The sequence below is a fragment of the Danio rerio genome, chromosome 7 (genome assembly GCF_049306965.1).
Source record: "Danio rerio strain Tuebingen ecotype United States chromosome 7, GRCz12tu, whole genome shotgun sequence".
NCBI classification, from domain to species: domain Eukaryota; kingdom Metazoa; phylum Chordata; class Actinopteri; order Cypriniformes; family Danionidae; genus Danio; species Danio rerio.
In genome coordinates, this window is record NC_133182.1 from 62,816,436 (window position 1) to 62,835,483 (window position 19,048).

General features: G+C 34.4%; 1 protein-coding gene across 35 annotated transcripts in view; it reads left to right on the forward strand.

Annotated features, from left to right (window-relative positions):
- col25a1 (collagen type XXV alpha 1 chain) overlaps positions 1–19,048 on the forward strand; it is a 329,419-nt gene that overhangs the window by 291,184 nt on the left and 19,187 nt on the right. For 14 of the 35 annotated variants that reach the window (XM_073907400.1, XM_073907398.1, XM_073907396.1 and 11 more), the window contains 15 exons: positions 3,294–3,338; positions 3,509–3,553; positions 4,140–4,217; positions 4,567–4,590; positions 5,123–5,167; positions 9,522–9,566; positions 9,691–9,771; positions 9,889–9,951; positions 10,254–10,304; positions 13,082–13,108; positions 13,496–13,576; positions 16,366–16,419; positions 16,771–16,824; positions 16,946–16,972; positions 17,146–17,199. In XM_073907400.1, the coding sequence (XP_073763501.1) occupies positions 3,294–3,338; positions 3,509–3,553; positions 4,140–4,217; positions 4,567–4,590; positions 5,123–5,167; positions 9,522–9,566; positions 9,691–9,771; positions 9,889–9,951; positions 10,254–10,304; positions 13,082–13,108; positions 13,496–13,576; positions 16,366–16,419; positions 16,771–16,824; positions 16,946–16,972; positions 17,146–17,199 (774 nt within the window). Of the gene's footprint in view, positions 1–3,293; positions 3,339–3,508; positions 3,554–4,139; positions 4,218–4,566; positions 4,591–5,122; positions 5,168–9,521; positions 9,567–9,690; positions 9,772–9,888; positions 9,952–10,253; positions 10,305–13,081; positions 13,123–13,495; positions 13,577–13,878; positions 13,915–16,365; positions 16,420–16,770; positions 16,825–16,945; positions 16,973–17,145; positions 17,200–19,048 lie in introns of all 35 variants that reach the window. The other 21 variants (XM_073907403.1, XM_073907406.1, XM_073907402.1 and 18 more) reach the window with 6 other exon arrangements.

Below are 19,048 nucleotides of genomic sequence, written 5' to 3' on the forward strand. Positions count from 1 at the left end.
CATGCACAAATGTGCAGGAACACTAATGTTATAATTCTGAGTATATGCACATTCTAGATTTAAGCACATATGTTTTTGTTGATGGGATTGTGGAGAGATGACAAGAATGATGGGGTAGAGAGAGAGGGTAAGGGGTTTAAAAAAGGACCTTAAGATGGAAATCATCATCATGAATGCAGCTGTGCCATAGTGTGCTTAACCACTAGCCTAGGCTATCCGCACTGACAAAACATTTGACATTTATGATCTTTATGGTCTTGTCTTTACTGTGTCTCCCTCTGGAGGAAAACTCTGGTACAACATATTGTAGTTCTGTGGCCATTATGTTGCCTTTTTTTTTAATTTCCTCAAACTGCTTGAGAAATTTAATTTGTACATATCATTTAAAGAAACTAAACATTTTTTATTAGTCAAACCATTAAGATGCAAGTAAGATGCAATATATATATATATATATATATATATATATATATATATATATATATATATATATATATATATATATATATATATATATATTTTTTTTTTTTTTTTTTTTTTTTTTTTTTTTTGTATATACATGTTTTGTAATACTGACTGTAATAACCAGTAAAATCTACATTGGCCTGCTAAACAGCAAATAAGGCGTGGTTTATGAGGTGGCAATAGGCCCTCTGTAAAATCTGCAGAACATCATCAGAACATCTGGTTCCTATAATTGCAGAATAGTGGTGATAAAGCATGAATTTGCTGTTCCAAGTTAAACCACAAATGTGGGAATGTTGGGTTCAGGTCATGTGAATTTGGAGGCCAAGTCATTCTTGAATTTTCTGGCAGGCTTGCATTGCCTTGTTGCTGCTATGAATGGGTGCACTTGGTCCATAACAAAATGCAGATTCAGGAAAGTCTTCAGATTTGTACTGTTGGGAAAGTGGGCTTAATTTGTCCCAAGAAAACATTGCTCATAGCATTAAACCACTGCTGTGGGCTTCTGTCACCCAACTGTTTATCAATTACCATTTCTACCTAGAAACTTGATTCATCACACTTGACTACTTTCTTCCAATTATCAACAGTCCAATCTTGTTAATTTTCGTCCCATTTCAGTCATTGTTCTTTTTGAGTCAGCCTATTTGGTTTTAAACACAATTTTGTGTTTGAAAAAAAACACAGAATTGTTGACAGTTTTGTAGATTTAGTAAAAAAGAAAACTGAAATATCACATGGTCCTTGGTATTCAGGCCATTTTTTCAGAATTTAGTAGAAGCACCCTGGATTTGGGCATCCTCTGCCATTCATCTTTGCAGATCTTTTCCAGCTGTGTGAGGTTGGATGGTAAACGTTGGTGGATAGCCATTTTAGGTCTCTTTAGAGATACTTAATTGGGTTTAAATCAAGGCTCTGCAACTGTCCCTGCAACTGAAAAAACACCCCTACAGCTTCACTGTTGGGACTTATTAGACAGGTGAGCAAGACCTGGTTTTCTATATCACTTAGATTTAAGACCAAAAAGTTCTAGCTTGGTTTCATTACACCAAATAACCTTATTTCTCACCATCTTAGAGTCCTTCAGGTGTTTTATGTGTCTTGCACTGAGGAGAGGCTTCCATCGGGCCACTCTGCCATAAAGCTCTGACTGGTGGAGGGATGGTTGACTTTTTACAATTTTCTCCCATCTCCCAACTGCATCTCTGGAGCTCAGCCACAGTGCTCTTTGGGTTCTTCTTTACCTCTCTCACTAAGGCTCTTTTCCCCAGATAGCTCAGCTTGGCCGGACGGCCAGTTTTAGGAAGGGTACTGGTCATCCCAAACATTTAGGGTTTATTGAGGCCACTATGCTCTTAGGGTCCTTAAGTGCAGCAGAATTTTTTGTATTGTTGCCCAGATCTGTGTCATACCACAATTCTGTCTCTGAGCTCTTCATGCAGTTTCTTTGACCTCGTGATTTTCATTTGCTGTGACATGCATTGTGAACTGTAAGGTCTTATATAGACTTGTGTGTTACTTTCCTACTCAAGTCCAATCAGTATAATCACAGCTGGACTTAAATGAAGGTGTAGAACCATCTCAAGGATGATCAGGAGAAATGGACAGCACCTGAGGTAATTATATGGGTGTCACAGCAAAGGATCTGGATACTAAGAGGTTGTGTGATGTTTCAGATTTTCTTTTTTAACAAATTTGCAATTAAAATCAGTAATGACACTAAAATCCAACAAGTTATATATATTATATAGAATTATTAGCCCCCTAAGTTTTTAGCCCCCTTGTTTATTTTTTCCTAATTTCTGTTTAATGGAGAGATTTTTCAACACATTTCTTAACATAATAGTCTTAATAACTCTTTTCTAATAACTGATTTATTTTATCTTTGCCATGATGACAGTAAATAATATTTGACTAGATATTTTTCAAGACACTTCTATACAGCTTAAAGTAACATTTAAAGGCTCAACTAGCTCAAATAGGTTAACTAGGCAGGTTAGGGTAATTAGGCAAGTTATTGTATAACAATGGTTTGTTCTGTAGACTATTGAAAAAAAAATTGCTTAAAGAGGCTAATAAGTTTGTCCTTAAAATGGTTTTAAAAAATTTAAAACATGCTTTTATTCTAGCCAAAATAAAACAAATAAGATTTTCTCCAGAAGAAAAAATTATTATCAGCATACTGTGAAAATGTCCTTGCTCTGTTAAACATAATTTGGGAAATATTTAAAAAAGATGAAAAAATTCAAAGGGGGCTAATAATTCTGACTTCAACTGTATGTATGTATGTATGTATGTATGTATGTATGTATGTATGTATGTATGTATGTATGTATGTATGTATGTATGTACAGTATGTATGTATGTATGTATGTATGTATGTATGTATGTATGTATGTATGTATGTCTGTATGTATGTGTATATATAATAATAATATAATATAATACAGTAAACAACATAATATATACAGATATAATATAATAATATATTACTACAGTCATATGTTCAGCATTGCTACTCAAATAAGCAGTCTTTTTGGGTGATTCACCCAAATCTATTCTGATCACTTACCTTTTATTGTTAAACAGTTGAAGAATAGAATAGTGTGCTATGAGTCTTTGACTCATAGCACACTATTTTTGTCTTATTTTTGTCACTATTTTTGTCTTTTTTTGTTTTCATCAGTTCTAAATACTAGTCTTACTACTCTTCCAGTGTCATAGACCATGATTAATCTAACCATACAGTAAACCACAGATATCTTATTGGGTTGTTTCTGAAAAAGCTACTACATAATAATCTTTAACTGTCTCCAAAAAATTTTAAGGGAGAGCAAGGGGAATCAGGAGCACCAGGCCTGAAAGGTTCAAAGGTCAGTATCTGCTTCTTAGTGAACCATGCATTAGGAAATTAAAAACAATAGAAATGTTTTTATAGTTTTGAAGCAAAAACAAGGGACATTTGACATGTGATAATATAACAAACAAAAATATGTTCCTGTCCCAAATTCGTTAACATGCTCTGTCCATTTTAAAATCACAGGGGGATTCAGGAGACAAAGGGGATGTGGGCCCAACAGGATCACAAGTGAGTAAAGTGTAAAATGATGTATTTTTTTTTTGACAGGCAAATTTAACACTGGCCTGAAAATTAGCTGTGTTGTGACCAAATTTATTTTATATTGGGTATCAAACTTCATCTATCTGTATTGTTAAGTAAAGAGTAAACTGACATGTTTATACTCCCAAATTTGCACTTTTTTTTTGCTGACACTGACTTAACTTGCACATGGTTACATTTGACTAAAAAACCAGAAAGACCAGAAAGAACAGGATTTATTGATTATCCACAAACACAGGGCATAATGCAATGAAAGAGCTTGGTAAACAAGTACAAGTACAAGTTAGTAAATTAGTGACTGCTATAGACAGTCTGTATGCAATAATAGTACAGTAAAGCAGTAAGTTCACATTTTGTGATGGAATACATTTTGCAAGTTTTTTTTTTTCTTTTGCTGTTCTATTCAATTTCTGTGTCTAAGTTTCAATAATAATGACATAAAGAAGCTACACAATAAGAACATCATTTTAATTATTGTACCTCTTTATTTTAGTGAAAACCGTGCTAGTAGTTACATATGTTTATTTCATTAAAAAAGTCTATTTTTATTCAGGGGCTACCTGGGGAGAAAGGTGACCAGGGTACAACTGAAATCATAGACTACAATGGGAACATTCAAGAGGCTCTTCGGGTTAGTGAAATCATGTCACTACTAGAAATCCTATTTTTAATCTGCAAATAGACTGGTGCATGAATGACACCAAAGAATACTTTGCCATGGGTTTACTTAAGATTTTACTATTGAATTTTTCAATTTAAGAAAATAATATCTATTGGTTAACATAATGTGACAGTGCTTCACCATTTCTTGTGCCCAAATTTGAAAAATCAATACCAAATTTAAATTATGAAGCTATTAGTAATACGTTCTAAAAACATGTGGTTTTATTAAAAGTAATGGGCACAGACAAAAAGCATGGGGTCTGGTTAATAACTGTAATCTTATTTTTTTACCTTCTCTTATTTCTGAATGCAAACAGAAGATAACTGCTATTACAGTTACGGTAATTCACCTCTGTTTTGTCTGTTATACACGAGTGCTATATTTGACTCAGCATGAATTCAACACTTTCATATACATGCTTTTGTCCTGATTCTGCTAACTGTCTTAACTAGTTGCCAAAACACTGTTTGTTGATGTGCCAGTGTTTGTTAACACCTGTTTTATTTATTTAAGATAAAGATGTATCTCTAACGTAACCCAAAAATACATTTGTAAACCTGTGTTATTACTACACCATCAGTGTTCAAAATTCTGTAAATGCACCAATTCAGTATAGCCATGTGTGTTTTTATTATGTTTCATTTGTAGCAGAAAATGTTTCAGATATGTGGGCCTTGGATGCTTGAGTATTTCTTTCTTTCCTTGTTTCTTTCTTTCTTTCTTTCTTTCTTTCTTTCTTTCTTTCTTTCTTTCTTTCTTTCTTTCTTTCTTTCTTTCTTTCTTTCTTTCTTTCTTTCTTTCTTTCTTTGAATCTGTAAAAGGATTTTGCAGCACTTCACTTTAAATCATCTTTTATTTTGTATGTGATTCAGGGCCCCCCTGGGCCTCCTGGACCAGTTGGACCAAAGGGACTGAAGGTAATCACTTTCACGATTTAAATCACAATTTTATTTTAATCAAAAATGAAAATAACGTGCTGTACAACATTGTAACCCTCTTGTTGACTGAAGGTTAAAAATACGTTTTTTTTTGCACCATTTTAAAAGCAGAATTTAACTTTTTTTTTGTGAGTTTTTCTAAGACATTATTTATTTACTATTTTCATGCTTTCAAGAAGGCTGTACAAATTTACAATACAAAGGTTGTCCTTTGGATCAGATTTGGCCCGCCAGCTGTTAAACCATAACCAACACACACTCCAACAGACACCCCTCCCAAACACTCACACCCAATAAGAATCTGTTGCTTTAACTTTCATTAATACTGTCTTGCTAAAATCTTTTTTCACTTATGCAGGCACCTTTAGAATTAGAAAATAAAATTTTTGCCGGCAGCTAGCTCTCTGCAACTCTCACATGGTTGCCCACTGAAGCTAAGCAGGGCTGCGCCCGGTCAGTACCTGGATGGGAGACCACATGGGAAAGCTAGGTTGCTGCCGGAAGTGGTTTTAGTGAGGCCAGCAGGGGGCGCCCAACCTGCGGTCTGTGTGGGTCCTAATGCCCCAGTATAGTGACGGGGATGCTATACTGCTCAGTGAGCGCTGTCTTTCGGATGAGACGTTAAACCGAGGTCCTGACTCTCTGTGGTCGTTAAAAATCCCAGGATGTCCTTCGAAAAGAGTAGGGGTTTAACCCCGGCATCCTGGCCAAATCTGCCCACTGGCCTTTGTCCATCATGGCCTCCTAACCATCCCCATATTCAATTGGCTGCATCACTGTCTCCTCTCCACCAATCAGCTGGTGTGTGGTGTGCGGTCTGGCGCAAAATGGCTGCCGTCGCGTCATCCAGGTGGATGCTGCACACTGGTGGCAGATGAGGAGATTCCCCCCACTGTGTAAAGCGCTTTGAGTGCCCAGAAAAGCGCTATATAAATGTAAGGAATTATTATTATTATTATTATTTTGATGGTCCATGTGAGTATTAATACTGTTGCCTAATATCTGTTAATATGCTCTTTCAACAAACATTCGACTAACTATGAGAAACTTTGAAACTATATGTCAACTTACATTAACCCCAACTTTACAGTCTACTTATAATAAAATGAGAATTAGTTGGCATGTAGATGCAATGTAACTTAAATTCAGCAAATGGACCATCAAAATAAAGTGTGACCCTTTAATTTAATCTGAAATGAGCTTTGCCACCTAAATAAACACTAATTAAATACTGCACACTGATGGAAATCCTAGACATTCACAGAGCTTGTGATAAAGATGAAATTGTTTCCTCATGCAAAATAGTTTTGAGAAGTGAAATCAAATGTAGATGCTTTATTTTAGAGGTTTAGTCAGGTTATGGCAGGTCATTTTTGATTCGAAGGACAAACAGTATACAGAATTCTTATACTAAACTGGGGTCCGTTTCCCAAACAACTTCGTAACTCATGGCTAAACTATCATAGTACGATGCATCGTTTGGGAAAAGAACAATGTAGTAATGAGTGTTTCCCAAAACCATATAGTTTCTCTGTTGCAGATCCATCATTTGAGCCACGTTAGTTAAAACGTAAAACACCCATAATGATGCTCTAAATGGGGTGGAGTAACAACTTCTTCAGTGAAGAACCCCATAATTTCTTTGTGTAAATTATATTATTTGACACGCACATGCATTTAAAATGAAATCCAATATTAGTTTTGCTAAAAACTCTTTTTCCACATTAATTGAAATGTATGTAAATGGCACATATATAGGGCCTGTGTTTCCTTTACAATTATTATTGAGAACATGACATATTCTATTCTAAAATGTAAAATCACTTACAAAAGCTAATACGTATTCTAATATCATATATAAATCATATATTTAAAAAAAAATAAATAAATAAATAGCGAGGCTATTATTAAAAAATAAATTTCAATATTTATTATTTATTAGGAAATGAAAAAAATCCTACTTTAATAATACTATTAATAATTTTAATGATGATGCTGATAATGATGATGATGCTTATTATTTGTTTATTTATTTTTTATTTTTTTTAAGTCTACTTTTACAATTTGAAATGATTTCAAAGTGCACTGCGTAGGGAGCACAATTGTAAGCATGAAGATCTCTAAAACTGAGCTGTAAAATACTTTGAAAGCAAATTACAGAGGGAGAGAGATGGCTTTAATTCTTCTTCTTTTTTTTATTCCAACTTTAAATGTTAGAATGTTCGTAATGAATAGGGCATAGGGGGGATAACTGGGAATAGAACACAGCCAGGAACTATGTTTTCTGAAACATTTTTATAAAGGAGGCTAGAATACCATAATTTAACTATGTCTTATAGTCCTAGCTTGAGTTAAATTAAGTCTCTTTGTGTGATCTGGGCCTTAAAGACATTAGGATAGTCCCAAATTGCATACTTATGCACTATTTTATGCAATTTTGTTGTATAAATAATGTAAGTAGTGCATTTACACTGAAAACCATAAAAATAATAAGTGCACTTTAAAGCCTTTGAGCACAGGGGTCCGTTCTTTGTACGTGGATTACTCAGTTAGCTGGATTTGGATATTGACGATTTGACACGATCCAGGATCGTTTCGTTCTTCAAAGCTAATCCGAGAGTTGTTGTCATAGCAACAGTTCTGCTAGGTCAAACCTGATCGGGAGCAGGTTCAAGTCATATAAACAGGATTAGATCGGCTTAGTTCAAGCAAAGATAATACAGAAAGTATGTTCCGAATTCTGATATTTTATTACAGTAGTAGTTATATACACTTGGGAAAATGGTAATTTTTTAAACTCTATATATAAAATTATAGTCATTAATAAAATAAATAAAGTTATACATATTAATAAAACGTATGCAATCTGCACCCTCGAAATGAAAGTACAAAGACTGCCACCTGGTGGTGCAAAGAGAAAACTTATTGATATGAACTTTTTAGATCGCTTTAGTACAAATTGTGGATAATAGAAATGCACAATATGTGACTTTTTTAAAAGCAATAATACATTTATGCAGTCATAAACATGTTTTGATAGTTAATATGCCGGTGATTTGATGCTTCACAAAAGTTGCAGACACCTTTACCAATATGAAAATGCTTTTGTAAACAACCAGTTATTCTTTACACCAATTAAAAAACGGCTACTATAATAAAGAAAATATTTTCTAAATGTAGAACTAAATACATTGATTTGCATTGAAATACATGATGAATACACTTGACACATGAACGTGGAAAGCCTGCAGCTCACAACAAATGTGGAAGGTTATTGCGTGTCATATTTAACAAGCCGTTTACTGCTAATTTGATGTAATTTTGCTCACATGGATAATTGAATATTAATCAGATGATGTCATTACGCTGCTGTGCCGTCAGCCAATCGTTGCATTGCTGATCATGATTTCGAGGATCGATAGATCTGTCCTTCACAACACACGCAGCGATCTCAGATCAGTTTATCCAGACATTCTAATCTGATTCGCGAACTCGTTTGAAGAACCAAATTAGCGAGAGATCAGTTATCAAGATTAAAAGATCCGGGATCTGCCAAATAATCTTAGATAATTTAAGCGAGGTACGAAGAACGGACCCCTGATGTTGGATAACTTTATTTATTTTGGATTGTGAAAGCAGTATTCTCTTAAGAGAGTGATTATAGCACCTCCCAATGGTGAATGCGGTCATACTCATGCAAGGTATTATTTGGTACTTTGGTCATTTAATTTGCTAATTTGCCAACCGTCAAACCTTATTAGGGAAACGGTTTCAATTTCTGCTTATAAAAAAAAAGTGTTACATTTGGAATGACACTACATTCATGTACTCTGCTGTTGAGTGTGTAAGTGCATAAGTTCAAGTGCACAAGTGCATAGTGTATAGTGTGCCATTTGAGAAATGGCTTTTGTTCACAAAAAAATGAAAATTATACCATCATTTACTCACGCTTGGGGGATTTTCCTCCCGTTGAACAAAAAGAAAGATATTTTGAAGAATGTTGGAAATCTGAAACCATCAACTTCCATAATATTAGTAATAACTACTTTGTAAGTCAATAGTTTCAGGTTTCCTATATTTTTTACAATGTTTCCTTTTGTGTTTAACATAATAAATGATGACAGAATTTTCATTTTTGGGTGATCTATGCCTTTAATCAATTAATAGTGTGCCCGTTATTGTCATTATATACTTTCATAATCTTGTGTGAAGACAAACACCACAGTGTGACTGGTCTGTGTACCCGCATACAATTGTCCAATTTTATGTGGGTAAATAAACCTTGACTGCAGATTATTTCAGTCTATAGAATATTGTACATTACTTTTAACAGGGTGATCAGGGTATACCTGGACTTCCTGGACTGGATGGAGAAAGAGTAAGAGGACTAAAATTTTCTGATTGTCTGCCTTCTGTTGTCTGACCCATATCTAAGCACACTTTTACTGTATTTGTTTATTTAATCATAATTTGCAGTTAATATAATCCAAACATGTTCAAAGGGTCACAAAGGTTCAAAAGGAGACATGGGAATCCCTGGAATACCAGGAGAAAAGGGATCAGTGGGTTTCCCTGGCTTACAGGTAAAATATCTCAGTGTTTCATTAGTTAATTCTGGTGTTTGTCATGTTTATTATTATTTGATCCTAAACACACCTTATGACTAACCACATTGTCATTTTTTGGTAATGTACCCATAGGGTGTAAATGGTCTTAAAGGAGACAAAGGAGATGGCGGCATTTCTGGTCCCCAAGGACCCTCGGTAAATATAGCCATACTGTATTTGGTCTGTTGTCTAGCTTACACACGGAGACATCTGTAGGCCACTGGCACTAGTCTTTGTCAGAGTGACAGTTTGTATGATATAAGAGGAAGTACTGATAAAAGTTTTTCATAAAACAATAAATTGTATTTTTATTTAAAGTAAAGCTGTAATAAATAATGTTGCTAAACTTTTTGTTGTATTGGTTCTTACTGCTTTATTGACATTTTTTTTTTTTGCCTGCAAAGATGGATTTTGTGTTCATGTCAGTAATTCAATTTTCATTTTGTTTGCATTTGTAGATTATCGGGCCCCCTGGAGCACCTGGTCCACAGGGACCACCTGGCCCAATGGTACGTTAAAGTGAACATGCTTTGCACAACAAAACGGCATGTGAACACTCATGTTGTGACACTGGTGTGTCAGAATTTTATTTATTCATTTATTTGCTGGGGACGCAAGGGATGCAGGTACAGTAGCAAACTCCAAAACTATCTATATAGCAAGTGTTTTCAGTTATCTAACATGGATCAGACACAATACAGCTTTAAAGCAGATAGCTGAAATAGCTGAAAATATCCTGATTCTTTGTTAGGGAACAAATGTCTCTATCAATTACACATCACATGAAACATGGCATGTTGCAATGATGGTTTTATTATACAACTTGTCATAAATTTTCTTTAAATTTGTAATGATCAACAGTATGAAGGCCAGTAAGCATTTGATTTTGACATTTTTGAATTTATAAGAAATGCTGACCTTGTCCACCTTACAGTTGAGGATGAGAACTGAACTTCACTGATTAAAAACTCAAAGCTGGGTAAAATATTGTGTCAAGTATAAACCACCTTCTGGGTTATTTATTTTTAAAATAAATTATTAGGCCCCAATTAAACCCAACATTTGGGTTTGTCCATTATATACTCATTATATAAAGGTTAAAATAGCATAGCATTTTTGGAGTGTGATTGCTATTTTTAGTGCAGCATCTTAAGTACAATTTTAGTTTTTTTTTTTTTTATTGTGTAAACCTTGCTGTATTTTTAACTTCACCAATAGTATTATTTTAAGGATTTGGAAAGTAAAAGGGTGCATTGTCAAAACTTTTTAATAATTTTAAATTTAAAAATAATTTTGGGGTATGGATTCATTCGTGAAGCATCTTTAGTGATAAAGGATTACCTTTGACTAAGTTTGAAAGAATCTTAATTGGAGCACCACTAACTTGCTCTCTTGACTTTCCCTTAATATTGTACTTCAAGTATACTTTTCTTCTGTTTGGTGACACTAGCATTTCACTTATTGCTACAAAAGTCCAAAACTGACTCTTTAAGCCATCCATAATAAAACCGCTTGAACATAAAACGTCATAAACTTCTAAATCATTGGAACAAAAATTAGCCATTAAAAAAGACTCAACCTAGCAGGTCAGATAGAACAAAACTTCCCACTGTTTAAGAAATGTAACTGTGTGTTTTATTAATTCTGTCCAAAATCACAACCCCATCAAATGCCTTGCTTGCAACACTCTAAGAACCATCTAGATTCCCTAAACAGTTAGCAAACACCAAGTATCCAACTCAGAATAGCCAAGCAATTCCCTCACTCTAAAGAAAACACCATAGCAACCACAAAACATATTCTGCATGTCCATAAATGTTAAAAGATTGAGCTCTTAAAAATGCCTCAATGTTCATCACAGTCTTCAAACTTCCCTCACAGTCAATTAATCTTCTACATTTCACATAAATGGTGTTGGACAATGAAACTAAAACTCATGGTTTTAGAACACAGTAATTCATTAGTAAGGTGTAGGTGCTTTTGGGGCCAATACATTATCAATTCATCTTGGGATTGACAGAGGGCCAGAGGATATCTTTCAGAATAGTGCCAAGATCACTATGTGATTCTGATGGAGGAAGACATTTCCTGACTCACTCCTACAAAACACTCCATAGTGGCCAAATTCATGTTTATGTTTATTAAATCCCTCTGTCACCACTTTTGCTGTGTGTATTGGCATAATTGACATTATCATTCTAATACAAGGCACTACCTTCAGGATTTAAAATATTTCAAACATTGATTGCACATGGTTCTCAAGAATAGTTCAGAAGTCTTTGACAGTGATGTGCCCATCTAGCACAAGTATAGGGCCTTCGACAGGGGTGCCTAACCCTGTTCCTGGAGATCTACCTTCCTGCAGAGTTCAGCTGCAACCTTGATCAAACACACTTGTCTATAATTACCAAATGCTCATTCAGATCCTACTCAAGCTGCTGTCACAATAGACTTTTCTCCCCATAGACTTCCATTCATACTCATGCGAATGCATCAGATCAGAAACGCAAGCTTGTGCGACAAGATTAACAGTTCGCTGCGTTGCAAAGTTTAGGCTTGGTGAACTCAAACCTGCAAAATCGCATAACATGACTCGCTTGCTTTTTAAATGTCTAATCTTGTTTAATACTGCCCCTTTTTGCAGCACTGTATGACAGAATTTTGCATGCTCAAACTCAGTGTGACCACAGCTTCAGTTGGTTTGGTTTTGTTTGATCAGGGTTGGGGCTAAACTCTGCAGGAAGGTAGAGCTCCAGGAACAAGAAGCCCTGACCTAAAGAAGGCCATGACATTGCAGCCCAAATCATCTCTGATTCACCCTCATGGTTCATTCTGGGCATGCAACACTCTGGGCAGTATGCTTCTTTGGAGTTTCTCCACACCATCACCCTCCCAGATGTAGGAAAGACAGTGAAGGTGGATTCATCATAGATTAATGGATGTTTCACATTGTCCACAGTCCAAGATTTCCACTGCTGATGGTGCCATTGAAACTAACGTTTGGCATTGGCATGAGTGACCAAAGGTTTGGCTATAGCAGCTTAGCTATGTATAACGACCCTATAAAGTTCTCGACGAACAGTTTTGGTGGAAACAAGAGAGTTAAGGTTTACTTTTAATTCCGCAGTGAACTAGGCAGCTGTGTTTTTTTATTACACAATCTTGGTAAGCATTTGGAAATTTAACCATAAAACCCTTAGGTATTGGCCAGTGTTTCAGTTTCATTGTCCAACCCCTGTATATCTATAATTGTGTGTTCTATAAAGTCATTTTGCTTGTGTTGCAGGGTCCTCATGGATTCCCTGGTCCAAAGGTATGGTACTACAGGTTGGACCAGAATTTCCACATGAGTTTTAACTTTGTTGTTTTTAAAAATCACACCGTCTTAATAATAAATCTGATAAGTAAAATTGGTAAAGCATCCTGCAAATGGGCATAAATTGTTCAGTTGGAAAATTGCCTTTCTGTAAAAGATGAAAGTACTTAACAGAGCAGTGTTATTTTTGGAGATACACAAAGACTTTCCAAAACTTTGACTTTATCTTAAACTCAAATTATTCTTAGTCATCCAGATCTTCAGCTACAATTTATCATGGGGCATTAAGTCCAGTTATCTTTGTCCAGAAGTGAAAAATGAGATCCTCAGTAAATATTACTCAGCTATTCCTAAACTGTGTTTTTGCTACATCTTTCTTTTAAGGGGGAAGCAGGTTTGCATGGTCTCAAGGGAATACGTGGAGAGCCTGGGCATAAGGGGGAGAGAGGACCCTTAGGTCTTCCCGTAAGTACACAATGACCATGGTTCCAGTTATTTTGTAATTTATCCCCAATTATCTAGTAAATATTTCCCATTTACCACATAACTCAGTGTCTAGTTGTTTGCTGTTATGAATGTATGTTTTTGTTGTCATAACTCATGTAGTCAACTAAGTCTGTGTTGCTGCCCATTAATATTTATGTGTTGATCTAACATCCATTTTTTTATGTTAGAAAATATTATGTTATGATTTTTTTTATAATTTGTTTTCATCATGTACTAATCACGCTTTTCAAACCTCCACTCATACTTCCATTAATGCACAGGGAGCATCTGGCTTTGATGGAAGGCCGGGACTCATGGTGAGTCTCAGTGGCCACATTTCACCTCCCAACACCATGCTACAAGTTTTAAAATAATACAAAAAATAATAAGTCATGTGAGACATTTATGGTGAAGGTGGAATGTGGTTAGACTCAGACATTAAAAGACATCAACACAGATTTAGCACTCACTCATTCATTAACATTATTTATTATTTTTGCTTTTCTGTGTATTTATGTAAGATGTGCATGTATAACTGCTGAAGTCATTCTCCAAGAAAAAAATTATGAAGAACAGTACATTGATCAAATTTATGGCAAGTGCTGGGGAGCATTTTTGAAAATTTTTCTGGCCAATATTGTGTTTCCTCCCTAAAATTGTGCACAATACATTTATGCAAAAATGTGCTGTGTTACTTTTCATACATATTTCATAAGTTGTGTTTACTTGTTTTTAACTGTCATGTCTGAGCATGTAGTTAAAATGAACAGAGGAAAGTATCCAAATGTAACCAACACAGTAGGTTTATGTAAAATAAACAAATCAAAACAACAAACAGGGAAACACATACATCATTGGGGTGACTTAAAAACTACTAACACTAACAGGGGGTTACAGAACAGGATATATATACTGTGACAGACAGTGGGGTAATGAACAAACTATAACAAGGGAGTGGATACAATAAGAAAGCAATGTAACTAATAAGGGAAATTAAGTAACAAAGGAAAGCTTAAAATGATGTGACATGGATAAACAAAACTACACAGAAACACAGACAGTGTTACAGTAATATAAAAAGTAATGCTTTTTTGTGAACATAAGAGTCATTTCACACCAAAAGGGAAACAAACTAGCCTCAAGATGAAGGAAAAATGTATTGGAATAAAATACACAGATGTCATGTTTGTCAAAAGACAATATTGCTTATAAAGTAAACTGAATTGAATCATCGAAGCTCAGCCGAAAAAATAAATATATAAATTGTTGTAAATTTGTGAAAGGCATTTGTGTTATTTAACATTTAATAATTGCAGGTTTGCATAATATGATGTTTGCATTCCAGTTTTTATTTGCTTTAATGAGTTCTAAATTTGTTCTGTGCAATTGAGAGGAGTTAATTCATCTAAACATTTAGCCTAGACCTACATCATTAATTACAGCAATACTGCAGCTACAATTACAGTTTTCACCCAAAAATGATCAGTTTGTCAGATAAAGAAGAGCCTGCTTCAACACTCATAAAGAGTTTAGGCCATCTGCTCACAATCTTAAAACAACAACAACTATTCTATCTTATAACATTTTAACTGCATCATACATAAAAGTGTTTAAACCTGATTGTTTAAAACATCGATAGACTTAGAAAATTTCCACGTTGATGCATATGTACAACTCTGAACGATATCACAACATCTCAAGCAACATAAGACAGCCACTAGGCTGTTCAAAGCTGAACCCAGACCTGTGAATGATCCACAATAGAATAGAACACATCTGGTACAATCCACCTCCAAACTGACAGCTTATATACAAAGAAAGTACATTTAAAATTTTTGGTCCCACTTTATATTAAGTGTCCTTAACTACTACGTACTTACATACAAAAATACAATATAATACAATGTACTTACTGTGTTTATAATGTTTTTGAGAACACTGGTACTTTTGAATTGGGATAGAGGTTGGGTTATGGACAGGTTTGGTGGCATGGGTAGGTTTAAGGGTGGGTTAAGGTGTAAGGGATGGTCAACAGTGTATATACAAATGTAATTACAAAAGTTAATTACAGATGTAATTACATACATGTATTTAATCATAAGTACACAGTAAATACATGTATTTACACAATAAGTACATTGTAACAAACTATTAAATCATTTGTAAGTACATATTAGTTAAGGCCACTTAATATAAAGTGGGACCAAATTTTTTACTTAGAAAATGGCAAATTTTATAAAATGGCGAACTCAGGATTCCAGGTCCGCTCAAAAGGTCTCCATGGCCTCCTGAGGAAACAAATCGTTTGGCATACAGAAAAAGCAATCACACACCTAATATTCCAGTTTTAAGGTCATCATACAGTCAAGGCCCTTGAACATTCAACTTTGTTAATAATCATAAAGACATAAGAAAGGTTATGTGTTACTCCATCATGGAGCAGACATCCATCAAAAAATTCACTCCCTTATTGTCTATGAGCTATTGAGTTTTCTGTCAATAAATGGGGAATTGTTTGTAATGATATAAAATGTATTTTTTTACTTATACTATATATTAGTGTCTTATTGGAAAATTTATCTAACATTTTAGTAGTTTCTTGAAAAGTAATCTGATGTTAAAAATTGTAATGCATAAACCCAAAACTGCTTATGTGTTAGGGTTAGGGTTATCTGATTTTCTCATCAGCAGAACTGTTGATTTTGTATTTATTTATTTATTTATTCATTTTTGCAGACCCAAAAATGTCACTTGCTCTTTTTGTATAGGGTATGGATGGTCCAATCGGAGCTCCAGGTCCAGCAGGTCCAAAGGGAGATGTAGTAAGCTTGTTGTTTCATTGTTAAATAAGTTACATAATTAATTGTATTATTTCATTTGAAATATTATAATAACATTATATAAGAATAATATTGTGCTGTTTTTTAATATTTATTGATTTATTTTTCTTATTTCTCAATAAAATTTATTTGCATGCGTTTCTTGTTTTTTAATATCTGATTTATCTGAATTCTCACAGGGTATCAGTAATTTAATCTTGAAAATTTAAATGGTCAGCACATGGACATATGCTGGTCCTCACAGTGCAGTTGTAACATGTTAAGGAGTGTATTGTAATACTATACATTAGATTTGTTCATAAAAATAGCTGCTGTAAATTGTACCTGTCACAGGGTGAGAAGGGTGACATTGGTGATCCAGGACCCAGAGGGCCGTATGGGTTACCTGTAAGTGCTCAAAGAATGATTATGTGATTGTGATTTGGATCTTATTAATGCTCATGTCATTCAGTATTCCAGTCCATTTCTTATTCATATTTTCATCTTCTTTTCTTTTTCTCCTTTGAAGGGAGCTGCTGGATCGCCCGGAATAGATGTGAGTTTATAATATTCTGCACTCTTATGTTGACGTTTTTAGTTTATTGTTTCCTGGGTGACTTCCTGGTACCATTCGGCTCTAGTAGCTGCTGGCAATATCACTAAAGTTCTTTACCCCTGAACCAATGGTTCACAAGCCATTTGTAATTACTTGAAGTTGTATTTTTGCAGGGGTTACCAGGCTTAAAGGGAGACAAGGGCGACGTGGGGGAAAGAGGAGAAAAGGTGATTGTGACAGTTGTGAAACAGGGATTAAACCTTTTATTCTCTTTTATATACTTGATTAGATCTGATGTCAATGGACACTTACAAGGCAGCAAAGGCACACAGGGCTAAAGTAGCCATAAAGCTGAAGATAAGTGCTACAATTACAAGATTAGTGGTCATACAAATAAGGATTTTCTGCTACGTTAGAATGAAAGCAATATTAATGGTTGCAGGAAAAATAAGGAAAGAGTTCTTTGATTTTATGTATAGGTAATTCAAACAATTAAATATGTTTTTAGCTAAGTCAAATCAAAGACAATCATAAATTAAAATTAAAATCAAAATTATATGGTTATGTCAAAAATCAGGAATACAAAATGTTCACATTTTCCTGCAACTGCATTTGTATTTATATGTCATCATTCAGAGGTTCATTACTAACACATCATTTTATCATACCAGTCCACAATCATATAAGTCAAAAAAGTCATTCTTTGTTAACTTTATTGTCAACTGGAAATATGTCATATTTCTTACTTCAGCAAGAAATACAATGTAAGTCCATTGACAACAGGCATTCACTTTTGCAATGGCTCTTTATTGGCATCTTCTCTTGCATGATTCCTATCATTTTAACAGCCTGTTCCACAGACTAACACTGGGCAACTGGGTTCCATTCTTTTAATGGCATGGAATGCAGCAGTGTGTAAAAATCAAATGCACTATTAATTCCGTTTTTACATGCAGTTGAAGTCATTATTAGCATTATTAGCCCCCCATATATTTTTCTTCACATTCTGTTTAACTGAAAGAAGATTTTTAAACATAAGAACACATTTCTAATCATAATACTTTTAATAACTAATTTATATTAACTGATTTATTATATTTTTGCAATAATGACAGTACATAATATTTTACTGGACATTTTTTAGGAGACTACTATTTAGCTTAAAGTGCAATTTACAAGCTTATTTAATTTACAAGCTATATAATGATGGTTTGTTCTGTAGACAATCAAATAAAAACATAGCATAAGGGGGCTAATAATTTTTAAATAAAAAACTTTTTTTTTTTTTTACTTTTTTTTCAATTTTAAAAAAAGGAAATACTTTGAAAAATTCCTTGCTCTGTTAAACATAATTTGGGAAATAACTGAAAAAATCAGAGGAAGGTGAATAATTAAGCCCTTCAACTGTATATACCTTTTACAGTTTGTTTATCAGATAAGCCAATATAGGTCATCTAATTTGCCTGTACAAAAACACTGAATGCACAGCATCATTAGAGCTTCACAAGGAAGCATCAGCACAATCACATCTCAGATTGTTAGTTCTTTACTTTTTTCTAGCTCAGGGATGGGCAAACTTGATCCTGGAAGGCCAGTGTCCCTGCAGAGTATCGCAGGGACACTGCAACAAACTAATCAGTGTCTTCAAGATTACCAAAAAACTACAGGCAGGTGTGTTTGATTAGAGTTGAAGCAAAATTATGCAGGACATCAGCCCTCTAGCATCAAGTTTGCCCTTGCCTGATTTAGCCAGAAATAAATGGCTTTGTTTGTTATTATTGCATCCAGGATACAGTGTGTCCTATTAATATACAATACCAAGGTTTAAATAGTCTGTAAGTAAAACTATGATCTAATTAGTATTTACACCTATTGCCAAGAACTGCTACTTTTACATGGCATACAATATATCTTGAGCTACATCAAGCCCGAAATTATACATACCCCTGGCAAATTCTGACCTTCGGAGTTTTTGTTCAAATGTAAATAAAAGCTGAGAATTTAATTTATTCATTTATTTTTACAGACAGTGATAGAGCCAATTTGGTGGATGGGGATGTTTGGGAGGCCATGATG